Source organism: Phaenicophaeus curvirostris, chromosome 2 (genome assembly GCF_032191515.1).
Source record: "Phaenicophaeus curvirostris isolate KB17595 chromosome 2, BPBGC_Pcur_1.0, whole genome shotgun sequence".
NCBI lineage: Eukaryota > Metazoa > Chordata > Aves > Cuculiformes > Cuculidae > Phaenicophaeus > Phaenicophaeus curvirostris.
In genome coordinates, this window is record NC_091393.1 from 52,597,500 (window position 1) to 52,621,951 (window position 24,452).

A 24,452-nucleotide genomic window follows, 5' to 3' on the forward strand; every position below is an offset into this window, starting at 1 on the left:
AGAGCAGAACAAAGCTCCCATGATCCATGAGGAAATGGTTAAAGACTTGCTTGGCCAATTAGACACTCATAAGTCTATGGGACTGAATGGGATCCATCCAAGGGTATTAAGGGAGCTGGCAGAAGTTCTTGCCAAGCCCCTTTCCATCATCTACCAGCAGTCCCGGCTGACTGCGGAGGTTCCACTTGACTGGAGGCTGGCTGATGTTACGCCCATTTACAAGAAGGGCTGGAGGAGGATCCAGGGAACCACAGGCCTGTCAGTCTGACCTCAGTGCCAGGGAAGGGCATGGAACAGGTGATCCTGAGTGCACAGGTTTATGAAAGGCAGGTCCTGCCAAACTACCCTGATCTCCTTACAAGGTGACCTGCTTCATGGATGAGGGAAAGGCTGTGGATATAAGGATTCCTGGACTTTAGTAAAGCCTTTGACACAGTACTTCATAGTATCCCACTTGAGAAACTGGCTTCCACTGGCTTGGACAGACGCACCCTCTACTGGATTAAGAATTGGCTGGATGACTGGGCCCAAAGAGTGGTGGTAAATGGAGTTAATTCCAGCTGGATGCCAGTCACAAGTGGTGTCTCCCAGGGGTCAGTGCTGGGTCCAATTCTATTCAATATCTTTATCAATGACCTGGATGAGGAGACTGAATGCACCCTTAGTAAGTTTGCAGATGACACTGAGCTGGGAGGCAGAGTCAATCTGCTTGAGGGTTGGGAGGCTCTGCAAAGGGATCTGAACAGTTGGGGGTGAAGGGGCTGGAGAACGAGTCTTATAAGAAGTGGCTGAGGGAACTGCTTTTTTTATCGTAGAGGAGGCTGAGGGGAGACTTTATCACTGTCTACAACTACCTGAAAGAAGGTTATAGAGAGGTGGGTGTTGGTCTCTTCACCCAAGTGACAGGTGATAGGACGAGAGAGAATGGCATCAAGCGCGCCAGGGTAGGTTCAGATGGGACATTAGGAAAAAACCCTTCACTGAAAGGGTTATCAGGCTCTGGAATAGGCTGCCAAAGGAGATGGTTGAGTCATCATCCCTGTAGGTATTTAAAAGATCAGTAGATGAAGTACTTAGAGACATGATTTAGTAGTAGACAGATATGGTTGGACTTTACCTTAAAGGTCTTTTCCAACCTAGGCATTCTATGATTCTATAACTGTTAAGTCTGTCCCAGATCACCTATCAGCTGTTGGTGATTGCCAGGTGGTCACTTCCCTTACATCTCTCCATACACAACCATGCATATATCACAATCCTTCTACAATTAAAACAAAACAATCAGTCAAAATCTGGATGTCTTGTTTTTAATTTTCTTTAAGAAACAAACAGGCATTCAAGCACACACACAAATGCATGTGTAAATTAAACTGAATATCACATGTACCATCTTTGAAAAAGCCGTTACAGCACACTAACGGCTTCTTCCTCCTATAAAATTACTTGCTGAATGGTTTTGCTTCCTACTGTTCAACCAAAAGAAAGGTTTGGACAGCAAGGCTACATCAGTCAGATCTTCACTTCACTGATGATAACTACAGTGAAGCTGAACAATGTTCTGCAGTCTCATTCAGAGCTTTTTCCTGGGTAACAGCCCCATTCGCTGCCAGTATGTAAACTTACCATGAGACAAAAATCGTTGAGAATTTAAGACTTAACAGGTAACATTGTAAGCTCTTCCAGCAAGGTAGAATCATAATTTTTTTTTCTTTTAAAAAAAAAAGTATTCTAGTATCTACAGGCAACAGAGCCTGTCAACAAGCCTAAAACTAAGTGCCAAGTGTGTAAGAACAGGTGGAACAGATAGAGTCAAAAGAAGAATCACCCCTTGCAGCAAATTATGCTTCTGCTTATGCATATTGAGGGGTCCTATGATGTTTCACCCAAAACTGTAAAGGTAGCCTCCTGAACAGCCTCCAATAGACTGGATGGAAATTCAGGCTAAAAGCTGGCATCAAGGAAAGCACTACCCCATGCAAACTCTTAACCTCACATCCATCTCAACTATGTTATCTGGTATTCACCATACCAACTTATTTTCTGATTTATAAAACTAAACTTATTTTCCATTTAAAACAATGTGCTTATTTGTATTCTCCATGGGCCCAGCAATTAATTTGTTAATGTGTCAGAGACTTTAACATTTATTTGTTATTAAGACAGACAGTAAAGGAGGTATTTCTTAAGGGAGAGAAAGAAAAAAAGTGCTTTCACAGCATGGATAAACAGACAGCTAAGATAAATTCTGAGATTAACAAATTTGGGATGACACATTTACCTTTCTTCTTGATTGTCAAAAAGTACATGGCATTCCTAGACACATACAGTTCACTATGTAACATAAAGCTACTGTTCTAAGACAGTAAAAAGTCTGCTGGTTCTGAACAGGAGTCTTACAGAAAAGTTGCTTGGAACTCTGGAGAATGATGCTAAGAGTTGGTGACAGTATTGGTTTGGTTTTGTAAAACTGAAGCTTGGCAACAGAAAATTCTTAAGAATTCTGGTAATAAAAAGGACTTTCAGAGGATGCCCATCCAGATGACTCCAGGACTGAAAACCACCTTGGAAGTCAAGCCATACAAAAAGTAAGAAACCTCCTCCACGGTGTCTCAGTTGGGAGAACGATTTGCTACAATCATCTTCAGTAATGTTTCTGTTTACCTACCTAGTCTGAAGGATTATGGAGATGAGTTCACAAGAGCTGACCCTCTAGGTTTATTAAATATTCAATGAATATTCTGTATGCATGGTAGGTATTAAATAAAAACCAGAAAATACTGCAGACTACCATGTGTTAAATACTTCAAATAATATGGGAGTAGCTCTGTTTGGTTTTAGTAATTTATTTAAATCACTTTATCACACAAAAATGTGTAATACGGACACAATGTAAATTCTCGCATTATTAATATTTAGGTGCTATTTTTTCTGTGCCTTACTTTTGTTCATGGTATTCTACATAAAGCTGGAGAAGTTATTTCATATTTTCTTGATTTTTTTTTTTTACCTTGACAGCAATAGCACAGCTATTTTCTCACCTGCAGTAGTATCACAGCACATAGGCCTTCAGCAGCAGGAAACTCTTCATTGTCATGATTTAGCTTACCGTTCTGGCAACCTTCTCCTTTCCCTCCCCTTCCAAATCTCTTCCTAGCTAACTAGATATAGCCGATGCACAGACATCCCTGCTTAGAATCATCTGTTATTAGAGCTCAATTAAAACCGTGGTCGTCACCGTAACGCTCACCAGCCAGAGAAACTCAAGTGATAACTAGGATGCAGCCCATCTACTTAGCAAAGCAGGTCTACAGTGGTCTCTCCAACAAGCATACTGCGTGCCACACATTGATCTACAATTGAACACAGGGTGATGCAGCTCTTCAGCGTACTACATTCTACTTGAGATGCGCTGTGAAAAAGGACCACGAACAAAGTGGCTCACTCAACAGACTGGGATGCAGATAACAACTACCATTTTTGAGCTGCAAAATTATGCAAAACAAGAACAAATCCAGCACTTGGACAACTCGTGTTGTTAGAGTTACTACAAGCTGACTTTCCAGCTGTCCACATGGGCTTCCACAAGTAATATTTGCTCATAGATTTTATACCAAATAACAAAATTAAGACAGTCTGTGTGTCATTCTCAGATGACCACATATTAGAAGAAATTTTGGACTGGTGGATGTAAGCCACAGGATCCTCAATTCTCAGGTTGAAAACTAAGGTCGTCTGTGACACCACATCCAACAGTTTAAATTGATGGGACCTACATAACAAACTGCATCAAACTACACACCTTGTGTCCAAATGTAGCATCCTCGGAGGCCAAGACTTCAACCTGAAATTATAAGGAGAAAGGTCATTTCAAATTTAGCCACTACCAAGAGCCTCTCTCTCCTGAGCACAGCACCACAGTCCAGGCAAAGAAGAGATCTGTAACTGAAGACACCGGTCTGGGTTACCCCGAGAAAACCAACATATGATAGGACTAGCTGAACTAACAGCTGACAACAGATAGCCTCAAGAGAGGAAAAATCAGAAAGCATCAGAAAGCACAACACAAAGAAGGTTTCTCAACCTAAACAATATAAAGAGGATCTGTCAGTGTCACAAAATTTACTGTACTCCAGCTGGAAACACGGTTCTCCATATGGGAGTTAAAGCTACACTAAAAAGCTGACTAAGCACAACTAGAATCATCTGCCTCCACAACTCCTTGTAAAAAAAAAAAAAAGGCTGGAGATACCTGAACTCTTCCCCTCCCATTATCTTCTGACCAGGCTGGGTACTCCTACACCAGCACCAGGTGCTTTAACAGTACTGATGGGAAACTCTGGAGCGGAAGTCTCTCTTCAGGGCTCCTGTCCTGTCTTGCACACAGTGAATTCTTTGAAAACCATAGAATTCAGGGAACAAAAACTCCCCAGGCAAAGGCTGAGACTAGCAAGCTGCAAGATACAGTGCATGTTTGAAAGGTTGAGGAAAGTAAGCTGCTAGGTCATCTTCTTGCTGGTTGCCATGTACCACGCAGCTGTAAGAGTGGATACGTGCTAATCTGGGACAACAGGCAACAGACGAAGAAAAGTAAGCGCGCTGATTTTTCATTAGACTCCTTAAAAATACTTCACACTTCAGCACCTTTCACCCGAGAATCTCAGTGCTTTTATGAATTCTAATTAATTAAGCTTCCCAATACACCAGTGAAGTAGAGAATGTCATCATCCCAATATACAGACAGAAGAATGAGGCAGAAAAAGGTTAAATAACTCCTTAGTAGTCATGTGCCAAGCCAGGGACACGCTCAGGAAAAGAACTCCAGATTTCTACTCTCAGGCTCACAGTTTAACAACTAGGAAATTCTCTATTTCTCTGATTTACATCCTACTTAAAATGCCTACTGCTGCATTATAATTTATACAACTAGTATAACTATAACTAATGTATCTAATCTCCAGTTTAACTTAAGAAGAGTGAAGGATTTAAAGCAAATCAAGAGGGAAAAAATGAATGTCAAGTTTCAGCCTGAAGCACGTTATAATGCCAGAGTTATAAACCCCTGAACAAGAAGGTTTATAATGGAAGGCTGATAAACTAACAATGATGGCAGCACTTAAATATATTTATGTCATGATCTAGCAACATATGGCATCTCTTTATCTCTAAATTAAAAAGGGAGGGGAAAAAAGGGGAAGGAGATAAAGCATTTCTAGGAAGTAGGAATAAAGGGAGAAAATTATCCTGAAGTTACCCAATTGTAACCTGTCCAGCTGATCAGGAATGGCAGTAAGAGGCTACAAAATAGCATCTCATTCAGTAGGAGGCAGGAAAAAAAAATCCAAGTAAATAAAATCAATCTAAAATGATATGTATTAGCTACTTATATTAAGCTTCTAATCCTTTAGGCACTTTATAAATATTAAACAATCAGTCCTGGTGAGACTGATAAATATCCATAATATATTTTACAGATGAAGAAACAGACAGAGGGTTAAGTGACTTGCCCAGGGCCAAAAAGAGAATAATCAGCCACTGGATTGGAGATAATGATATGACTGCCCGTCACAATACAGCGCCCTACTCAGATGCTCAAGTGCCTTCTGAGAAAAGTCATTCCAATATCAGAAGAAGTCCAGCTAGGGTTAATGCAGTACCCACCTAAATTGTGAATGCTTATTTTCAATAGGCTTATTGTTTTGGTACAATAGCCAACCACTTTAACTAGACAGACTCCAAGACTTGAAAAATCTTGTTTAGAACTCACTTGGTTTTCTCTATCAAGTATTGTACTGGTCACCTTGCCTTAGATGCTACCTCCAGATCCATTAATACTTAATGTCCTGCGGCCTTTCTGTTGCAGATTCACTAGGAAAACTGGAGCCTTCCTAGTGTTTTACTGGGTCCTCTCCGACTCTCTTCTGGAACCTAGCAGGGCTACTGACTCCTCGTTTGCCCCAGTACGCCCTGCCACCTTGCTCTGCTGTCCCTTCCTCCTCCTCTCCTTGCCAATGGGTCCCAGCTGGGCTAACGGCCCCAGAGCCCGCCCAGAGCTGCCTGTCCTGCTCTGCACTCCCTCAGCACTCCCAGGAGCAGGAGCACACTGTGGGCAGGCGGCATGGAACTCCTGCACTCACCCAGCACATATCAGGCAAAGCGCCCTTTGTTCAGGCTCCACACTCCACCTCATCTGCAGAGGCTTCCTCACCACGCCGGGACCTTCACTGTAGAGTAGAGTGGTACAGCCAAAATTAAGCCAAAAGAATGCTCACAACTGCTATAGTTTCAAAACACATACGTTAACATGGCTCAATGCCCAGCACATTTACAAAATTTGATCCTCCTTTTCACCATGGAAGTGAGAAGAGGGACAAACTGTGACATCAAAGAGTAAAGCAAAACTCACGCTGATGTAACATACTTTTCATCACTTTTCCATAAAGGCATCTTTTCTTTTATGCTTATAAATGTCAGGCTTACAGAAACAAGAAAATAGTTTGGAGCACAGCTATTGGTGTAGATAACAATTCTAATTTAAAAATGTTATTGAATAGGTCTGATAATGCCACTTCTGTTTTTCCAAGAGTGATCACTCTACTTCTGTGATAAACATTTGTCCTCACTTTACAGATGATGCAATAAAACACCCTCTGTATTCTTTGGTACTACTGTGTTTACCAGTGTTATTAATCCATTCATTTTTGGTTTCACCTCTTTGAATAAAAGGTATTTAAGATCAGTGAGAGACAAGACACTACTGACACCATAAGATACACAACACAAAGTGCTGAAACCAGATGTGGGACACCGTGAGGTTCATGTCAAGTTTTAAAAAAAACCCCAAGCCCCAAATGCACTACAACCTAGGCTGAAAGGACCCCCCTCTAGTGGGAACGAGAGTGTACTTCAATCAGCACCCACATCACCCCAGCAGAAGAGAAAATCCCAAGAATCAGGCAATCACCATCTTTCCCTTAATAATCTTCAAAATATATCACTTCCATTCGAATAAATAAAAAAATGAACAAGAGATTCATTACTGCTTCGAGATAATCAGACATTAATTAAGAACTTCTCATTATATACTTACTTGTGGCAGTTAAATGTTTCCTATTTTAGTGGTCTGTTCTGACTGTACATATGCAAATATACTATCTCGGGCGGCAGGTGTGTGTTCTTTTATAGTGAAAAACTCACTGCATCATTAAAAACGCAGACTTAGTTCTTAAAGGAAGCACTGTTGATTTCATGTATATATATCTCTACGTATTTCTATCAGACTCGGTAGCTTTCCCCAAGGCATTGCTGTGAATCTTTGCTTCTTCTCACTCATGGCAGTACAGTGCTATAGTTGAATAGACCTGCTTGCCCCATATTTTTTTTTCTATGTAAAAGCAACTTTTCAGGGTTGTTGGATTTTTTTTTTCCTAGCTTAGGTAAAGAATCAAGTAGACTTTTTGATTCTAATAAACAAATTGAATCCACACTACAGTATCCTGCAGTTCTGGGCTAGAAGGCTATTGTAAGCAGTAAGGGGTAAACGACAGAGCAATATTCTAGAGTGTGTGTACTAATCATACATTGCGGATCAATTAGACACAACTAGTGGTTTAAGCAGCAGCATGGTCCAGCTGGAGCCGCCCTGTCTGTCAGAGCAATTCCCCTCTCCTAGAGCCTGCTCCCAGCTGCTGCCCCCAGCAGAGGCACTCCAGGGACTGGCCTGAGTGCAGCCCCTGGGCTGGACAGGATGGTGCCGAGACACCCTTCGGTCCTCCCCAGTGCGTGACAAGATGAACTTACCACCTCCTTACATAACACACACGGTCTCCAAAATGGGCAGCTGTGGCAAAGACCATTACTGCTTATGCAGCATTTGAGGGGAAGGGGAAGGGGAAGGGGAAGGGAATAGTTTTTTATTTTACGAGATGGAGGAATCCATAAACGTGCTCATGTTGGTCTTGACGATCCTTGCTGAATAATGCATGGAGCCTCTTTTTGTCCAAAGTAAGAAGACTTATTATTTGTTTTGCTTTTCAACAAAGGACTCGTACAGCTCCAATTCTACAAATAATATTGCAGTGTAATCCAGAGTCTTACAGTAAGCCATGCAGAGTAATTTTTACTGTCCCATTAAAGAGAAAAGGAGTTTTAATGCAAATCAAAACCTTGAGAAGCCACGCTGAACATCACCTTTTTGGAAAACTTGTATAACCTAGGGATCAGATGACACAGGGAATTACTGTAATTTGGTCTTCTCCAAAGCTGTACTTGGCATCGATTTGGTCCTCAGCTCAGTCCAGCTCCTTTTTGCCTCATCAAGACTTTGTTTGCGATAGGATTAGCTGAAAGTGAGCAAGAGCCATGGGAAGTGGAATACCATAAACATAAGAAATTACAGCTATGCCTAATACCCAGACTGTTATCCAAACAACAGAATATGAGGTAGCAAGTATGCAAGGATACAATAACTAACTTCCAAAAGACACAGGTCACAGAACACTATGCCATCCCTTTTTCGGGTAACCTGAAAATAAGCACTAATCATTTCTGATGCATGTCAATTTCCATCTAGCATCCTGCTAAGACTAACGCTGAAAAGGTTAATTGATCCACATTTTAACTACCCAGGAAAAAACACCCAATACAACACACACTTAACGCTGCTCTCAGACTTGGGCTGGAGCTCCTCAAAGTTTGCCTCATGGTGCTGCTATTTGCAGCTGGCAGGTGAGGGGGTTACGGCTACTCTGGCGAGAGCGCAGCACACTGGGAGCAGTTCTTTCTGATCAAGACAAAATATTCTGCACAGGCACTTATGGCTTTCATAGGTCACACACGAGAATTTACCCAGCTGGCTGCAAATTTTATAGGCTTTCTATTGTCATTTGTTTGACATTATTATTCTAGGAAAATTATAGCACAGAGCTTCTCTGATACCTAGAGAGTTTCTGCCAACTGCATGCTTACTAAAAAGGCATGCCTCCAGCACTTCTAAAATATGCTCAAAACAAAACAAGCACAGAGGTTAATACCTGCATTTTGCAGTACTTCTGTTTCCCCTGTTCTGTAAAGATCAATCAGAAAGGACTCTCTTCCCCCTGATAACCAAATCCAAAAGGAACGAGGACATACAGGTGCTCTCTCCTGAACTACTGTCAGGTCACCTGCTCACCGTTAGTGTGCACTTCTTGCTCAGTCATGTTAAGACAAACCACATCACATTGCCCAGGTCAGTTACCAAACGTTTGTTCTTGTACCCGTGTTTCCCTTTCATTTACATAGGATGTAGCAACTGGGGAAGGCTCTGTAATTCCAACAACTTGTGAGATTCATTAGTCTGGGCACAGAGTGATGCAAATGTAACTCCAGTTAGGACTTCCACACACCAATCTTGCTGAGCTGTCTATAGGAAACAGCCTGGACAGCGTGAAACACAGAAGATGCTGTAGTTCTTGCTGCATATACCCTCATCATTCTTTTCTAGCACCGATCCTCAGCTTTTAAGGTTTTCCCGTCAGTCTACCCGCCCACACACCACCACTTCTGAACTCCTCTCTTTTAAACAAAGGTGACAAGAAGTTAATCCAGTTTTCATTTTTCAAAGTCCTTCAAAAGTTTCTTTCAAAGATGACTACAGTACCCTCCCCTCGCATTCCTTTTAATCTAATTTAGGATTCAGCAATTGTGGATGGCTGTCCTTCTTCTCACTGGAGCAGCACGCTCCACCCTACATGACCCACACTAGTTTCTGGCAGTTCGTCAAGGACTTACTGAGGGTGGACACAGCTTGTAACACATGCAGAACTTTAGGAATAAATGTTGTTAACTGTGACAACCCTTTCTTCCCTTTTTCTCTGCTACCTGCCTCCAGTTTTGTTTATTTTAAATAGCAATCATGCATGTACTTCAGGCTAGGATCCAGGTCTGTAGCAAGTGAGGGCCGGGCATGTTCCCTGGGCAATCCTTGAGCAAATACACCAAAGACGTACATTTGTTATGACCCCGAATCTATGCCTGAAATAATGGCGTGATAGTTGCAGAGTATAAATCTTATGAATTAAGGATAGATAAGCTGAGATTTCCTCACTTTCTACACAAAATCTATTGAGACTACTTACTCAAGGCCTTTTGGTTGAGTAAATGCCATCTCTTCACAGTTTGACCTGTGTAAAAACCAAACATGTGACCTGGTTCAAGGCAATTATTCATTAAATCTGGCATCCCCCTTTTCTCAGACTTTCTCTTTAATTTATTTTGCTCGTTCTTTGTGGTATCAGTCATTTATCTCTTAGCTCACCAGGTCTAGCAATAATAAAGATCAGGATCCTAATTTTTGCAGCCACCAGCTTTCTGTAAAAAATACAAATTAAGTAACAAAATTATCTCCTTTTAAATGATACAATAACTTTGTGTGCTACTTTGTGTTAAAAAGGTTTGAAAAGATCTTTCAAGAAACCATGCCGCAGCTCAAATTGCTTATTAATTCTCATTTTCCTTATTAACATGTACAGACCACACAGTAGCTCAAGGACGCAGCTCACTCAAGCAGCTCTGTACTTGGCCTGACAGTGTTTGAAATAAAACACAGTGATGTCTCATGTTCTTAAGAGCTGTTTAGTAGGACAGGTTTATCCTGTTAATATTTACATATTTTTTCTTAAATGCCAATGTTTTTGGGGAGGCCGATTTACAATAATAACAATAATTAAAAAATATCATTCATATCTTCAACATTGTGGCCAACGTGCATTCTTGGACGTGCCACTTACTAACCTGCTGGTTTAGTCTCCCATTGCAAATATTTTGCAAAATCCTGGGAACAAGGCCAATCCCTAAGAAGCAAAAAAATCAGGCTCCAGATACTGGCTAACTAAAAGCAATAACCATCAGCCTTGTGAGATATAATACTTAAAAAAACCCCATATATATTAGAAGCAACCTGGGAGAAAAACGTTGTGCACTGTGGGGCAATGGGGCAATTCCTATAACCTTAAGAAGACAGAAAGGTACAAACGTACTTAGTTCTGTGCAGGGAAACAACCATTACAAGTCCCAGTTAAACAGATATTTGAGATTGTGTACATCTCTACTCAGCGCACACTCACTGCAGAGCAACCTATCAGACCTATCTGTGCGCACACTCCCATCCCTCACAATTCTTATTCCTCCATAGGTACCACATAAACAGCTGATTAGCAGCAAATTCATGACAGTTACACGTTCATCTACTCTTGTAATCAGGAGACAGACGTACACACATACATGCGTGTCTTCCCTCTGTAAGCCTATATTCATAGCTCAAACTATTTTGTATTTTTCTGTCATACTGTTTTTCATATATATAAATATATATATATATATGCAAAGATGTGTAAGATACAATTAGTTCATTCCCATCAGAATGCTACATGAAAGAGAGTGCCTGCACTGAAAATTAGCCTTTCGTTTATTTATTTGTTTGACAACGTCGAGGTCAAACTGATTGTTTTACTTAGACCAAAATCTCAGAGCAGTCACTATTTCATTTCCCTTAAGAAAAGAGTAGTAGATAGTATAAAAACAAAACTCCAGACTTTCATCCTCATGCACTGTGACACACGGGAAATCCTGAAAAACTATCATTCTACCATGTGACACAGGCAGTAACAATTACTGACACCAGTAAGCATTTTATCTAGGAATTGTGCCTCCATCTTTTCTAATCCATTTGTGCTTCTTACTCTCTTGTTCCAACACCACAATTTCATTTTCATCCTGCACTTCCAAAACTGGAAATCATAAAACAAAAGTCCACTGCAAAGGGTCTCTATAGCAGCTGCCTTTGTGCGCGATCACACTGTAAAGCTGTAGAGGGACCCTGCTAGAAAAACACCAAAAAGGGTTAAAACATCACTGGCCTCCACTCCCAAGGCTGGGGGTTCCTTTTCAGACAAAGTCGGGTTGCTTAGTGTAAATAGAAGATGGTGGTACTGAACAGCTGCAGTGCCATAATGCCTTGAAATATTCCAGAAAGTTCCAGAAAGGCATGTTTTAAAGCCACCCTCACAAGCAGGGAGAATTTTTGCTGTTTAAGACTGCAACTGCAGAGTCCTCCCCTGCTCCCTTTTCCTACCTCTCAATGTAATTATTGCACATACCACCTGTAAAAGCGATAAATAAATAAATAAATGCGGTCCTTGCTAAAACTGTAGACCTTAACAATCTGGCCTAAAATAAGTCAAACTATTTGCAGCAAAAATTGAAGATAAGTGACCAAGGACAAAACCTTTACAGAAACAAAGCTTTGAGTTTCAACTCTACACCATTCTGTCAGCAGCTTTCTTATTTAATTGAGCCTGTATATAACCAACATCAAAGATACTAAGCTATTTTGTGCTGAAAATATTGGAAGCATGTTAGGAAGAGGTGGCAAACAGAAAGGATCTGTCAAAGGTAACAGATGTATCAAGGGCATCAAGCACTGTGAAGAAGGCGTTAATTATCTATGCTGAAAAAGAAAAGGTGTTTGAAAAACAGAAACTGTTTTCAAAAGATTCAACATAGTCCTATTGTGCTCAGGAGAAAAAGCTTCCTTCGACCTTAGACAACATTATTTTGGGTATGTGGGTTAAAAAAGATATTTTAGGTGAGGAGGCACAGAATGCAGGGAGCATTCTGCTTCAGAAACATGGTTTTAACTTGAAAACCTTTACTGCATCTCACAACCAATTCCAACCGTAAATTGCATTCTTTATTCCTAATTTTAACGGAACAGGTAATTTACACAACCGAGCTGAATCTCAATAACAAGAGAAAAAGAATAGCAACTTTTTGAGCACCTTTTCGTAATTAAGCACTACCTCCACAGTACCTTCCACCCCTGCCCTACACGGATTGTTTCATCTTTCCTTTTGCTTTATCTGAAGGAAAAAAAAGAAAATAAAAAAGTGGTACTGTTTGAGAATAAAACACTAATAAACAAAGTCACACTGAGGCAAAATTTATCAATAGAAGACCTAATCCTACACACAGCTCATGTTCTTATTAAACTTTTTCTAGACTGTACATGGCTCTACTTGCTCACAACCTAGCTCTGAGCCAGAAGAACCTGATTCTTTAGTATACATAGACTCTCTTTCATACCTCCCCTCGTAGGACTGGTGAATCAGGACTCTCTAAGGCATGATTTTAAGACAACCAGTTAACACAAAAATTACTCTTTCCGTCTTCAATGTAAAATAAAAAAGAACTAATCAGAAAGTAGACGAGCAACAATTAAGAACATGGAAAGCCCACACCTTTATACAGAAAAAGGCTGAAGTACCTTTCTCTGAAGATGATTAAAACATAACAAATGCCTGTCTGAGATTGCACATTCAGCTAAATTAATGTTGCCACAGGAGTTTGATATCGTCAACAACAGAACCACAGTGGCCCATGCTGGAGGAAAGGGCCGAGGCAATTCCCAACAGGTAACGGGCTCTCAGAACCCAGTCCCTACCTTTCTGAATAGACAGAAAGCTCTTCCTCACACTCCCTTCTCCTGTACCAGTATCGTGTCACATACAGAGGACGGACGGCTAACACTGACAATGTCCAGGCAATTCACCTGTGCGTTATTTGGGCATTGTCAGATCCCGAGCACCGGTTTTGAAGGGATGGTATGCACAACAGAAGTATCAACATACCTGCCAAAAAGCCATGCAGGAGGAATCCCCTGTGTAATGTTCTGTATTTCACATTGTAACTTGAAAAGGCAAAAAAATCTCTGAAATAATACTCAGTCAAATTAAATTATTTTTGCAAAGGACCTCAGATTTTTTTCTTGAATTATTTTAGGCTGAGTCTCCATCGCCTGCCCATGAGGTACAGACATTGATAAAAACTCTGACTGGATTAACTGCTTTTAAAATTATTCAGATGTCACAGCTGGCCAGTTTTTGACTTATACTATGAGGATTTAAGAGTTGACTGGGAAAGAACAAGTGCTCCAGTCAGTGCCAGCACTCCTCCACACTCTTCCACACTCTTCCACATCCCAGCAGCAATCCACTTCCTCAGAACCAAAGGAAAAACCAGCTCTCAAATTTATTCTGGCTTTACATCAAACACTCCAATGGGGTAGGCAAAAACACAAACAGGCCTAGAAGTCACTTCAGTCCTAAGCAGGGCGCATAATAATAAAAGCCTAGTTAAACCGACAAAGTGTTTGGGGTTTTCTTTCCATGTAACTTGAGTTCTCTATCCCTTGGAATAGAGAAAAGTGAACACAAGCCCTGAAAACATGTCCTCCAAAACCACACATTCCGCCATTCACACGCACAAAGCCTGAATTTGCATACAGGAATCAAACAATTTGGTTTCTCAAATGGTTGAACTACTTACACAAATTGGGACTTTTGCTCACCCAAGCAAGTGCAGCAACCTATGACTTTGCAGGCCCCTTCAGCATTTCATATTTCACATTTTGCTATAATCATAAACAAGGGGGAAAAAAAGAAAAGTCCAAGTTCTCGTCTCAAAGTTACTGCTAGCAAATAGCTGCTTGCTTATAAAAGCCTGATTAATTGCAGAATCTTGGCTTCAGAATTCAATTACATGTTAGAATATTAAAAATTCTAGAGTCCATAAACAATGACTATAAAACTGTTTATAGCATTTTTAGTATTTTATTTGAATAATGCAATACGACCTATAAATGTTCGTCCCCCTCTTCTTATTATTTGTTTCCTGCAGTGTCTTCATGCAAGCAGAACGAGAACAACTCTTGGGGAAAGAGGAGAGAAAGGATGTGGCAGGGTATTGACACACCACCTCCTCACAAACTGATTCTTCACTGTGCTTTATGCCTGTTCTGTGAGTTTTATTCTGGGTCTACAAGGGTGCTTCTAGATAATTACAGGATACAAGCTAGCATTTTTTTCCAGCCTGTCTCAATTTCAAAGTAAGCCCCCTATTCATGCGATTATTATTATTCAAAGTAAAAGAGCAAAACAAATCAGTTGCTAACAGCCTTGTGCTGTTTCCTACACTTAGCATTTCTGTACGATGGTGTGCATATAAGGTAATAGTGCAGCAGTACATGTTTGGGCACGAGAACCTTGTATAAATCCTCGACTTCAACAACTGTTGTTGTACAGATTTCTTCTTTACGCACATATATATTGCATGGGTTGCCTAATACCTGCAAAAAGATTTTTCTTGTAACTTTTCTTGAAAAACTAAACCTCAGCACTCACCCTGTTTTCCAATTACGCTACCTGCATCAATTATAACAGCAAGCTGGCAACCCTGGAGACTGGTTTTTATACTCTTTTTAAGCTCATTTTACTCAGAATGTAAAGAAAGACTTGAACTACAATCTCAAAGGTGAAAGGCTAGAATTTTAATTTCTGAACTGGCACAGCCCTGGCAGGTCTTTTCAACACTTTAATGTTTTGTGGAGTCCATTTTGTTTCTATATAGATTTATGCTAAGGCTCCCCTTCTCCCTTAAAACAAAGGATATCTCACTGTATTTATAAGGAAGCCACTCACGGACAGGTTTTGCTGCAGCTCATTTGTTACATCGCACCCCCAGTTTACAAACAGCTGTCCCGTGCATCTCCACTGTATACAATTTTAGTCTAGACAGGGGAAATCCAAGCTACTGCTGCCTGAACAATGTAAACACAGGAAGATTTTCAGTCAGTCATTTCATTAATAGGAACATGTCTAATAATATAAGAGGAGGGTATTTTGGAAGAAAGCCTATTTCAGAGCCTGAAACAGCGTAATTGTGTGGTATTGTTCTTGTGCTAGGCAGGGCTATGGAACAACACTCTCACAAACCAGACTTTGGTGCTGTGGTACATTTCAATAAAATGAGCCTTGTTTCTCCAACACAAGTGGCTTTCAAGACCACTGACAACTTTGAATTAAATGGTAAACAGACTAAATAAGACCTGCGCAGCAGTGGCATTCATCTCCGCTTTGATACAATCAGGTCAGTGCCCACACAAATATATTTCCAGCATGACCATTATTTGTGGCTTTCTTCAAGTTGTTTTACCTGGGAAACAGCGTTGAACACAGCAGTTACTAACATAATAATTACTTTCTCCTCCTCTTCTCCTCTCTGTCAGCCTGTTCTCTGCCCTCAAACATATAAATACCTAGAAATAAACTGCTTCCAATGCTGTTATTTTTATCTTGTTATGGTTTTAGGCAAAAGTACTGTGGCCTCCCTTCTTATGTCTGGAGCATCCACACACTAAATCCTCAAAAAAAAAAAAAAAAAAATTAAGACCACTGCAAGGTTGGTTTGTTTTTTTTTCAGGGGAGAGAATGAAGAAGCAGTTATTATTCAGATTTTATTTTTCATTCCTGAGTAATAGCTGTCCCTTCACCAAAAGGCTCTATTTACAATCGTGATCGCAGATCAACTTTTACCAGTGGGTGTCAGTGTAACAGTGTAATGGTATAACGGGGGGAGGATGGGGAGAAAAGACACAAAACCCCCAAAGATTAAGTTTTATTTTTAAATGCTACGTTTATATTAACAACTAAGAGAGAAGATGTTTCCTTTCAGAGCCTATTTCACTGCAGATTTACTCAGCAAAGATCCTCTAACTCTGTACATGTTTGTGTTAACATGTCCAAAGTAATTAATTTTCTTTTTTGTTTTCCACAGCTACGTATGCTCTGTGTGCATACAAACACGTACACAAACATGGACATCCAGCAAATGTCTGGTATATAAACCTTTTTCATCGATTTCACAAAGTGGGACTGTCTCTTTAATTCAAATTTCACAGTGAACAGTTAAGAGGCTCTGTGGACCCCAACTTATTAACCTGTGCCAATTTAACTAGTATTACTCAAGAGGTTCAAAAACCTAAAAATAGGTGTTAATCTGTGCAGACTGACAGCAACTAATCAGTACCTGCTCTGTCACAACTTCTGTCCCTCCCACTCATTAAAGGAGGGGGAAGGGAATACAGCACATGGGGAGACAAGAAAAAAAGTCCCGGTTTTCTTTTTTTAGTTTGCGCCTGTCTTTTCTGAAAGGAAAAAAAAAAAAAAAGTCACATTTGGAGCTCAATCTGAAAACTTGTTTGTGTATGAGCAAGCAATGGCTTCCCGAAAACAAGAAAGTCTACCAGATCACTCTGTCAAAGTGATAAAATTCTTTACCTCCCTGTACCATAAAAATAAACGACCTTGAAAAACATCGGTCCTGGATTTAAGACTAATTAGACACATAATGTGCACTTGAAGTTTTAAACGTGCAACTTCCACCTTTCCAAATGTTGTTACGTTAATAACCTGGCTCAGAGTCTCTCTCTCTCTCCACCAAAGCAACAAACCTACGTGTGCAGCCAACGCAGGTGTGATGTCCTCTCCTTTGCTTGCCCATGCATTGGAGACAACCCCGAGCTCACACTCGAGGCTGCCTCGCGTGAGAATGAACAGAATTACATGCAGAATTAGCCCTGGATCCCAGGTACCCGCAGCGACCGACACAACCTGGAACCAAACCCTAGGAAAGCGCGTTGGAGAGCAAAGCCTGCAGGGCCAAGCGGTACCGAATCATCGCATGGAAACGTGCCCTGAACTAGGTTCGGTCTTCCCGTGTGTAACGGGATAGTCCTGATTCTGTTAAAAGGGAAGGGATATTTTTCCGAGCGAGGCGCGGCGGGCACACTCGCAGGAAGTACCGAAATAACGCGAAACAGTTTCTGCGAGGCCATTGTTAACGGGAGGAAGTAAACAAGGCCGGGATGGGGGCTGGGGGGGGTGGTGCTGCTTGCGAGCCTCGTTTGTGCGCGCCTGGGCAGGCTCAGAAAGGAGCGTGTCCCGTGCGTGTCTCTGTGTGTGTGCGCGCGCGCGCGTGCCCCGGGAGTCGCGCGCTCTCCCGCCACCCGGGACCGGGCGGGCGCGCGCGCGACAGCGAACAAATGGCGGCGGCGCGCGCCCCGGCCCCGCAGCTGCGCCCCGCGCGCGCCAATGGCGGCCCGCGCGCCCCTCCCCCGCCCACCCACCAGCAGCCTGTTGTTGTTCGGCGGCGGCGTCGCCCCGGCCCGCCCTCCCCCTCCTCCCCCGGCCTGGTTTTCCATCCCTTTTCAGCCATCATCCACTCATTTTAATTGCGCTGAACGAGTTGCGACTCATCCAGCCTGAAAGTTATACTGGAGAGAGGGAGGGAAGGAGGAGGGAGCGGCGGCGGCCGAGGGCGGAGCCGCAGTGCTCGGGGCCTCGCGGCGCGCTTCGTGCCGCGTTTTATTTTAAGCTTCCTCCGAGGTCAGCAGAAAGTCCCCTCGCCCCGCAGGGAAACAGAACGCTTTGAGTTGGAATGGGCTTTAAACATCATCCAGTTCCAAACCCTCACCAGCCTCCCACCAGCCCAGGCTGCCCAAGGCCCCATCCAGCCTGGCCTTGAACACCTCCAGGGATGGGGCAGCCACAGCTTCCCTGGGCAACCTGTGCCAGCGCCTCACCACCCTCACCGTGAAAAAATTACTCCTTATGTCTAAATCTTCCCCCTTCCATCTGAAGCTATTTTTTCCAGTTTAAAGCCAATAAAACGTTTCTTCCTAATATCTAGCTCTACCCTCTCTCAAGCTTAAAAAACACTACTCCTTGTCCTAGCCTGCAGTCTCCGATAAAAAGAGCCCCTCCTCAGCTTTCCCGTAGTCCCTTCAGGCACTGGAAGGTCAATATAAGGTCTCCCCAGAGCCTTCTCTAGGCTGAACAACCTCAACTCCCTCAGCCTCTCCTCGTACAGGTGCTCCAGTGCCAGTCTAATGTCTAGTCAAAATCTTTCCCTCTGCAATTTAAAGCTATTCCCCCTTGTCCTATCATTCCACGCCTTTGTAAAAAGTCCCTCATCTTTCCTGCAGCCCCTTCAGGCACTGGAAGGTCACTATAAGGTCTCGTCGGAGCCTTCTCCAGGCTGAACAAGCCCAACTCCCTCAGCCTGTGCTCGGATGGGAGGTGCTCAGCCCTCGGATCAATGCTTGCAGCCCTCCTCTGGACCCATCCCAACACTATCAGTGTATCTGGGGACGGTCCCCTTAACACCATCTAAAAAAATATAATAAAGATATGTAAAGAAGGCCTCCAAGGCCGCGCTGTGCGGAATCTCCCTGCGAGCTCCCAGCTTGCCACGCTGCTCCTTGAGCTTCTCGGGAACCAAACCGGGACCTAGGGAGGAGGGTGGGGGGTTCACAAAGGCGCATCTGTGCGCGCCGGCGGGCCCGGCCTGACGTGTTCTGTGCTCGCGGCAGCTGCGGTTTCTGAGGAAACAAGGCTGATTTTCTAGTCGGGCTGGACGGGCGCTCGCCCCTCTCCGCCTCCCCCCCTTCCCCGAGCGCCTACGTGCGGGGGGGCGGGGGACGCGGGGGCTGCCGGGAAGGCTCCGCGCCTCGCGCTCGGCCTTTGTGGCGGCCGCCCCGGCCCGGGCTCGGGAACCGCCCAGGGCGCCTGCGCCTCCCGCCGCCAAACGCCCCCAGAATCGTGGAGCAGTTCGGGTTGGGAGGGACCTTAAAGCCCATACGCTTAAAACCCCCTTGCCATGGGCAGGGACACCTCCCACCAGACCAGGCTGCCCAAGGCCCCATCCCACCTGGCCCTGAACACCCCCAGGGATGGGGCAGCCACAGCTTCCCTGGGTAACCTGTGCCAGTGTCTCTTTTTCAGCGAGGAAATTCCTCCTCATGCCTACTCTAAATCTGCCCCTCTCCAGTTTATAACTATTGCCCCTACTCCTATCACCACAAGCCTTTGCAAACAATTCCTCCCCAGCTTTTCTGCAGCCCCATCAAGTACTGGAAGGTTGCTATAAGATCTCCTTGGAGCCTTCTCCAAGCTGAACAACCCCAACTCTCTCAGCCCGTTCTTGTATGGGAGGTGCTCTAGCCCTCTGATCATCCTTGTAGCCCTCCTCTGGACCCGTTCCAACAGTTCCATATCCCTCCTGTGTTGAGGATTCCAGAACTGGACACGATACTGCAGACGAGGTCTCACAAGAGAGGAATAAAGGGGCAGAATCCCTCCCTCCCCCACTGGCCACGCTTCTTTTGATGCAGCCCAGGATACAGTTGACCTTTTGGGCTGCGAGCGCACGCTGCCGGCTTATGTTGAGCTTCTCATCGACCAGCACCTCCAAATCCTTCTCCACAGGGCAGCTCTCAATCACATCATCCCCCATCGTGTACTGAAATCGGGTATCACCCTGCCCCAGGTGCGGGACCATGCACTTGGCCCTGTTGAACCTCACGAGGTTCTCACAGCCCCACTTCTCTGGCCCGTCCAGGTCCCTCTGGACGACATCCCGTCCTTCTAATGTGGCCGCTGCACCCCTCCACTTGTGCCAACTTCACCGAAAGCCCCGCTTAACTTAAGCCCTCGCGGTTCCCGCTCCTGCGGGGCGCGTTCACCCCCACCCCCCGCCTCCAGAGGCACGAGGTCAATCCCCAACCGCTCCAGTTCTCCAAGCCGGCGGCGCATTCCCAGCTCGGGGGCGGCTTCGCCCTGCCCTCCCCTCTCTCCCGTCGCTTTTCCCAAGCCCCTTTTCAAAATCCCGGCCCTGGCAACCAGCGCCCACGGCCGCATTCCCAGGCCGACGGCGGCGGGAGAGAAGGAGGAGGAGGCGGCGGCGCGGGGGCCGCGAGGGGCCCGGGCGGGGAGGCGCCCGCAGGCAGCGCCGCTGCCCCGTGTCCCCCCGGGAGGAGAGGGACAAGGGGTCCCGCGCGTCGGATCGCGAAAAGGCACGGAATTCATTGCACGCAAAAGCCGCGGAGCGAAGCCGGAGCCAACAAGGACGCGCCGGGCGAGATGAAACGGCCCGAGTTAAAAGCGAGCGCGGGCCTCCAGCTCCTCTGTTCCCCCCGCCGCCAATAAACCCCCTAACAACGAGAAATTAAAGGGCAGAGGGTGGGAACCGCCGCCGTTCTGACGGGAATAAAGAGGAGATCACGCTGGAAGAGTTAGAAAAGTTCGGTAAATAAAGCACTAATGGACTGCAATAAGCAAAGGTGGACGGTAAAAAAAAACCAAACACGTTTGTGCCCTTTGTTCTGATACTAAAAGCGTCAGATACTAAAAGTTCTGATACTAAATCTGAGATACAACTTTAATCCCCCGTGGCTGTTTATTTTTATAAAGGGTCCAAACGTTTTCCTGTGCGTGCACCATAACAAATTATTTTCCCTGATGTTTAACACTTGAGATCACCCTAGACAAGCAAGGAATTGATTTCCAGCTAAAAAGCTTATGTTACAAATTTTTCAAACTTGATCGCCTATTATTAGGTACCTATGTTCATATTTAGTCACTGAAATAATTGGCCTAATTTTCAGAAATGATAAGCACTCACATTTTCAATTAATTTCACAGCTCTGAAAAATTAGGCCATTACGTCTCTAAATTTGACCTAGGTTTGAAAATTTTGGTTGTATCTCTGAAACAGTAAAAAGTGATCTTGAAGTTATTACAACCACATACTGGCATAAATACATAACATTATCCCCTTTCTAATCTCTCCATAGTTATGTGTATTTATTGTGCGATGGTATCTAGTGCTACAGAAGCTACACGACAATTGCATTAAAAATATTCAAAGCTTTATTCGAATCTGATACTGAAACCGGTTCCAGTTATTGCCATGGAAAAAACTAGTGTAAACAACTCCCACCCCAACTGCAAACAAAGCCCACCATTTACAAATTGTCAGGACTGACCCAAAACATTTGGTCATATTAATCACACTTAATGCACATCTTCCCACAAAGGAATTAAAGAAAAAAAAAATCACCTCTGCTTTAAGGGAGAAATGGCAAACTGGGTAAAAGACTGCATGTGTATATACAGCTCACTGAATGTAATGCAGTTGTTACTTCTAACTGTAAAAGGGCTGTTTTTCCCACAATTTGAAATGAACTTTTCTGTAAGTATGATCAAGGCACGCAGGGTGGCTCTGAAGTAGTATTAGGAATAGGGGGAAAAAATATTCTCAAGAAATGCCAAAAATAATTATGTTTCTTGCCTTCTGCCAGAGCTGGAGTCAGTTTTACCAAGAGGAAACACTAAAAAATCCTGTGTTTGGGCCCAGAACAAGGAAAAGAGCTTTACAAAACAGGAAACTTTCAGGAAAAAACCTTTGGATTCTTTTCATACATCTTAGAGTTTGTGAACCTGTAGTAGGTACTTAAGATCATTATTTTCACATCCTTCCCCCTCCATTTTACAAGAGCTAAAAAATGCCCCCCTACAAGCACTGGAATGTAGAGGCTGAAGGGGTTTGTTGTTGTTTCGGTTGTTTTGTTGTTTGTTTTTTTTTTTTTAAATAAGCCAAGAAACAAAAATCCAGTCCCTGTTCTATCCTCACCTCCTTTCCCCCCTCACCCTCCCCATGCAAACCCTGAAGCAGGCTCCTAAGTCAACAGCCCTGGGAGCAGGCAGCCAGGCTTCCCAGAGGAGGCAGCTCCTGCCTCTGACTCACCCCCACACAGGGCAGCGGCCACAGCCGCTCCTCCTGCTCTGCTCACCAACAAAAAGGCGAAAACAGTGCCCTGCTGTAAGCGTTAGGTAATATCTTTAGCTTGATCCAGGTCCTGTACACAGGTGAAAATCAACTGCAGTGGCTTTAAAAGTACTAGAGCTGCCTGTTATTAGCACAGGCACAGACAACGCAGGAGACAATTTATGGGTTTTTTCCAGGAATCCTGTCCCAGCCCTGCTGCCGCCGGGAGTTGTGCAATTTGTGCTCTTCGTTCAGGATGGCAAATGTCAGGTAAAAATTCTTGCCACGTTTGTGTAGTTCTTAAATGATTTAACAAAGCTGAAATAGTTAGAAAAACCTAAGGGTTACCTTGACCTGCTAAACTGTTTGAAAAACCCAAAATATCTCATCCTCATCATATTACCTCATGGCAGTTAACTTGCTAAGAATGCTGCTCTTTGATGACAAGCTCTTAAAGACACAGTGCAGACAGAATCTCACTCTCTGTACTTGCTTTCCCTATAACAGCCCTGGGAGGCCCTGCAGGAATGATGATCTGTCACTTTATATGCCTCTGCAGGCTCTGGAGAGACTGTCTCAACCAATGGTCGGTGTTAAGGGCCAGGAGGAAGAGGGGGGGGAAAGCTTCGGGAACTGAAATACATAGAGGAAGGAAAATCTAGTAAGCTTCTCCGATGCAGGGGGAAAATCGCAAATGAACGGCCATCATCTTTTCGAAGAGAACCCCCGCACTTTATCAGCACTTAAAATATGGACAACAAGTTCAGATATAATGACTTACAAGCAGCAGATGTGACTTTAAGGCAGAAGATACTTTTTTTCAGTCTTGTGGACAGTAACAACAACTGACAAATCAAGCAACTATAGCTCACGTACAGAAAGCAAAAGGTCTGTTTATATTTTAAAACCCAAGCATCTAGTATATAGACTATATTGGCTTACAACCTTTTCAAATGAAAATACTCAAGCTTTGTATGTCTGATTTTCCAAAAGCGCCAACAAGACCATTACAAGATACAAAGTATGAAAAAAAAATGTCATTCCTTATGTCTGTTAAATAGAAAGTGACCCAAATTCCTTGAAAATAAGCTTTCCAAAACTCTAGAAAGTCAAGAAAACTCCCTTGCCGGTAACTAAATTTCTATTTCCAAATCTTCCAATAGCAACATTTAAAACACACACACACACACACACACACACTCTCTCATTCACAATGCTTTTAAGACAGACTGTATCGCCTCTCAGGAATTATTCACATCTCTTGCTATGCTGTGGAACTAACACTTGAAAGGGAAAGTAAGGTATATATGCATAAATATTTGACATACCAGTCCAATCCTCTTAAAACTTATGAAAATAAAGAACATGTGAAAGAAGCCAACCCAGACGAATGCCTGCATGATTAGATGAGTGCTGCTTTCCATTGCCTTCCTTTTACCACTAAATGAAATTGTCATTAGCAGAGTGTCAGTCCCAATATCATCAACTTAATAAAGCAAGATTGAAACAGGAGACTAAACCAGTTAATGCAGTTTTCCAAATGCAATCCATATCAGAAGAAAACTCTTTGAAAGGCATGGTGCTGCTTCTAGTGGCGGAACTAATAAAATAACAAACTGGACAACGAAACCTGAAGAAAAAAAGCCAAGACACTTGTTTCACCACACAGAATACTGAAAATCTACTTTCGATAAAGGTATGGGGAAAGAACAAACATGAGAACAATACAGAAATGGGTTATTCACAATTCAGTTCAAGTTTCTCAAAACTCTTCCATAATGAATGATTAGCAGGCAAGCAGTAGACAGGTTTGGCAGATCCAGCCTTGGGCACTTGAAGAGACAAACCTGGAGATAAATTGCCACTGTTCCTATGTGTTTTCTCTTCCCCCTCAGTTTGAACCAGTGTTATCAACACTGTTCATGTGTGGGTGGGAAACACCCCAAAACACATTTTACCTGCTCATCACACCA

The 24,452-nt window shown here is 43.3% G+C and overlaps 1 protein-coding gene across 8 annotated transcripts in view; it reads right to left on the reverse strand.

Annotated features, from left to right (window-relative positions):
* Nucleotides 1–24,452, reverse strand: part of ARID1B (AT-rich interaction domain 1B) — a 336,986-nt gene that overhangs the window by 146,305 nt on the left and 166,229 nt on the right. For 5 of the 8 annotated variants that reach the window (XM_069852077.1, XM_069852073.1, XM_069852075.1 and 2 more), the window contains exon 5: nt 3,800–3,841. The exons of the other annotated variants lie outside the window; for them this stretch is intronic. In XM_069852077.1, the coding sequence (XP_069708178.1) occupies nt 3,800–3,841 (42 nt within the window). The remainder of the gene's footprint in view (nt 1–3,799; nt 3,842–24,452) is intronic. 8 annotated transcript variants of the gene reach the window in all.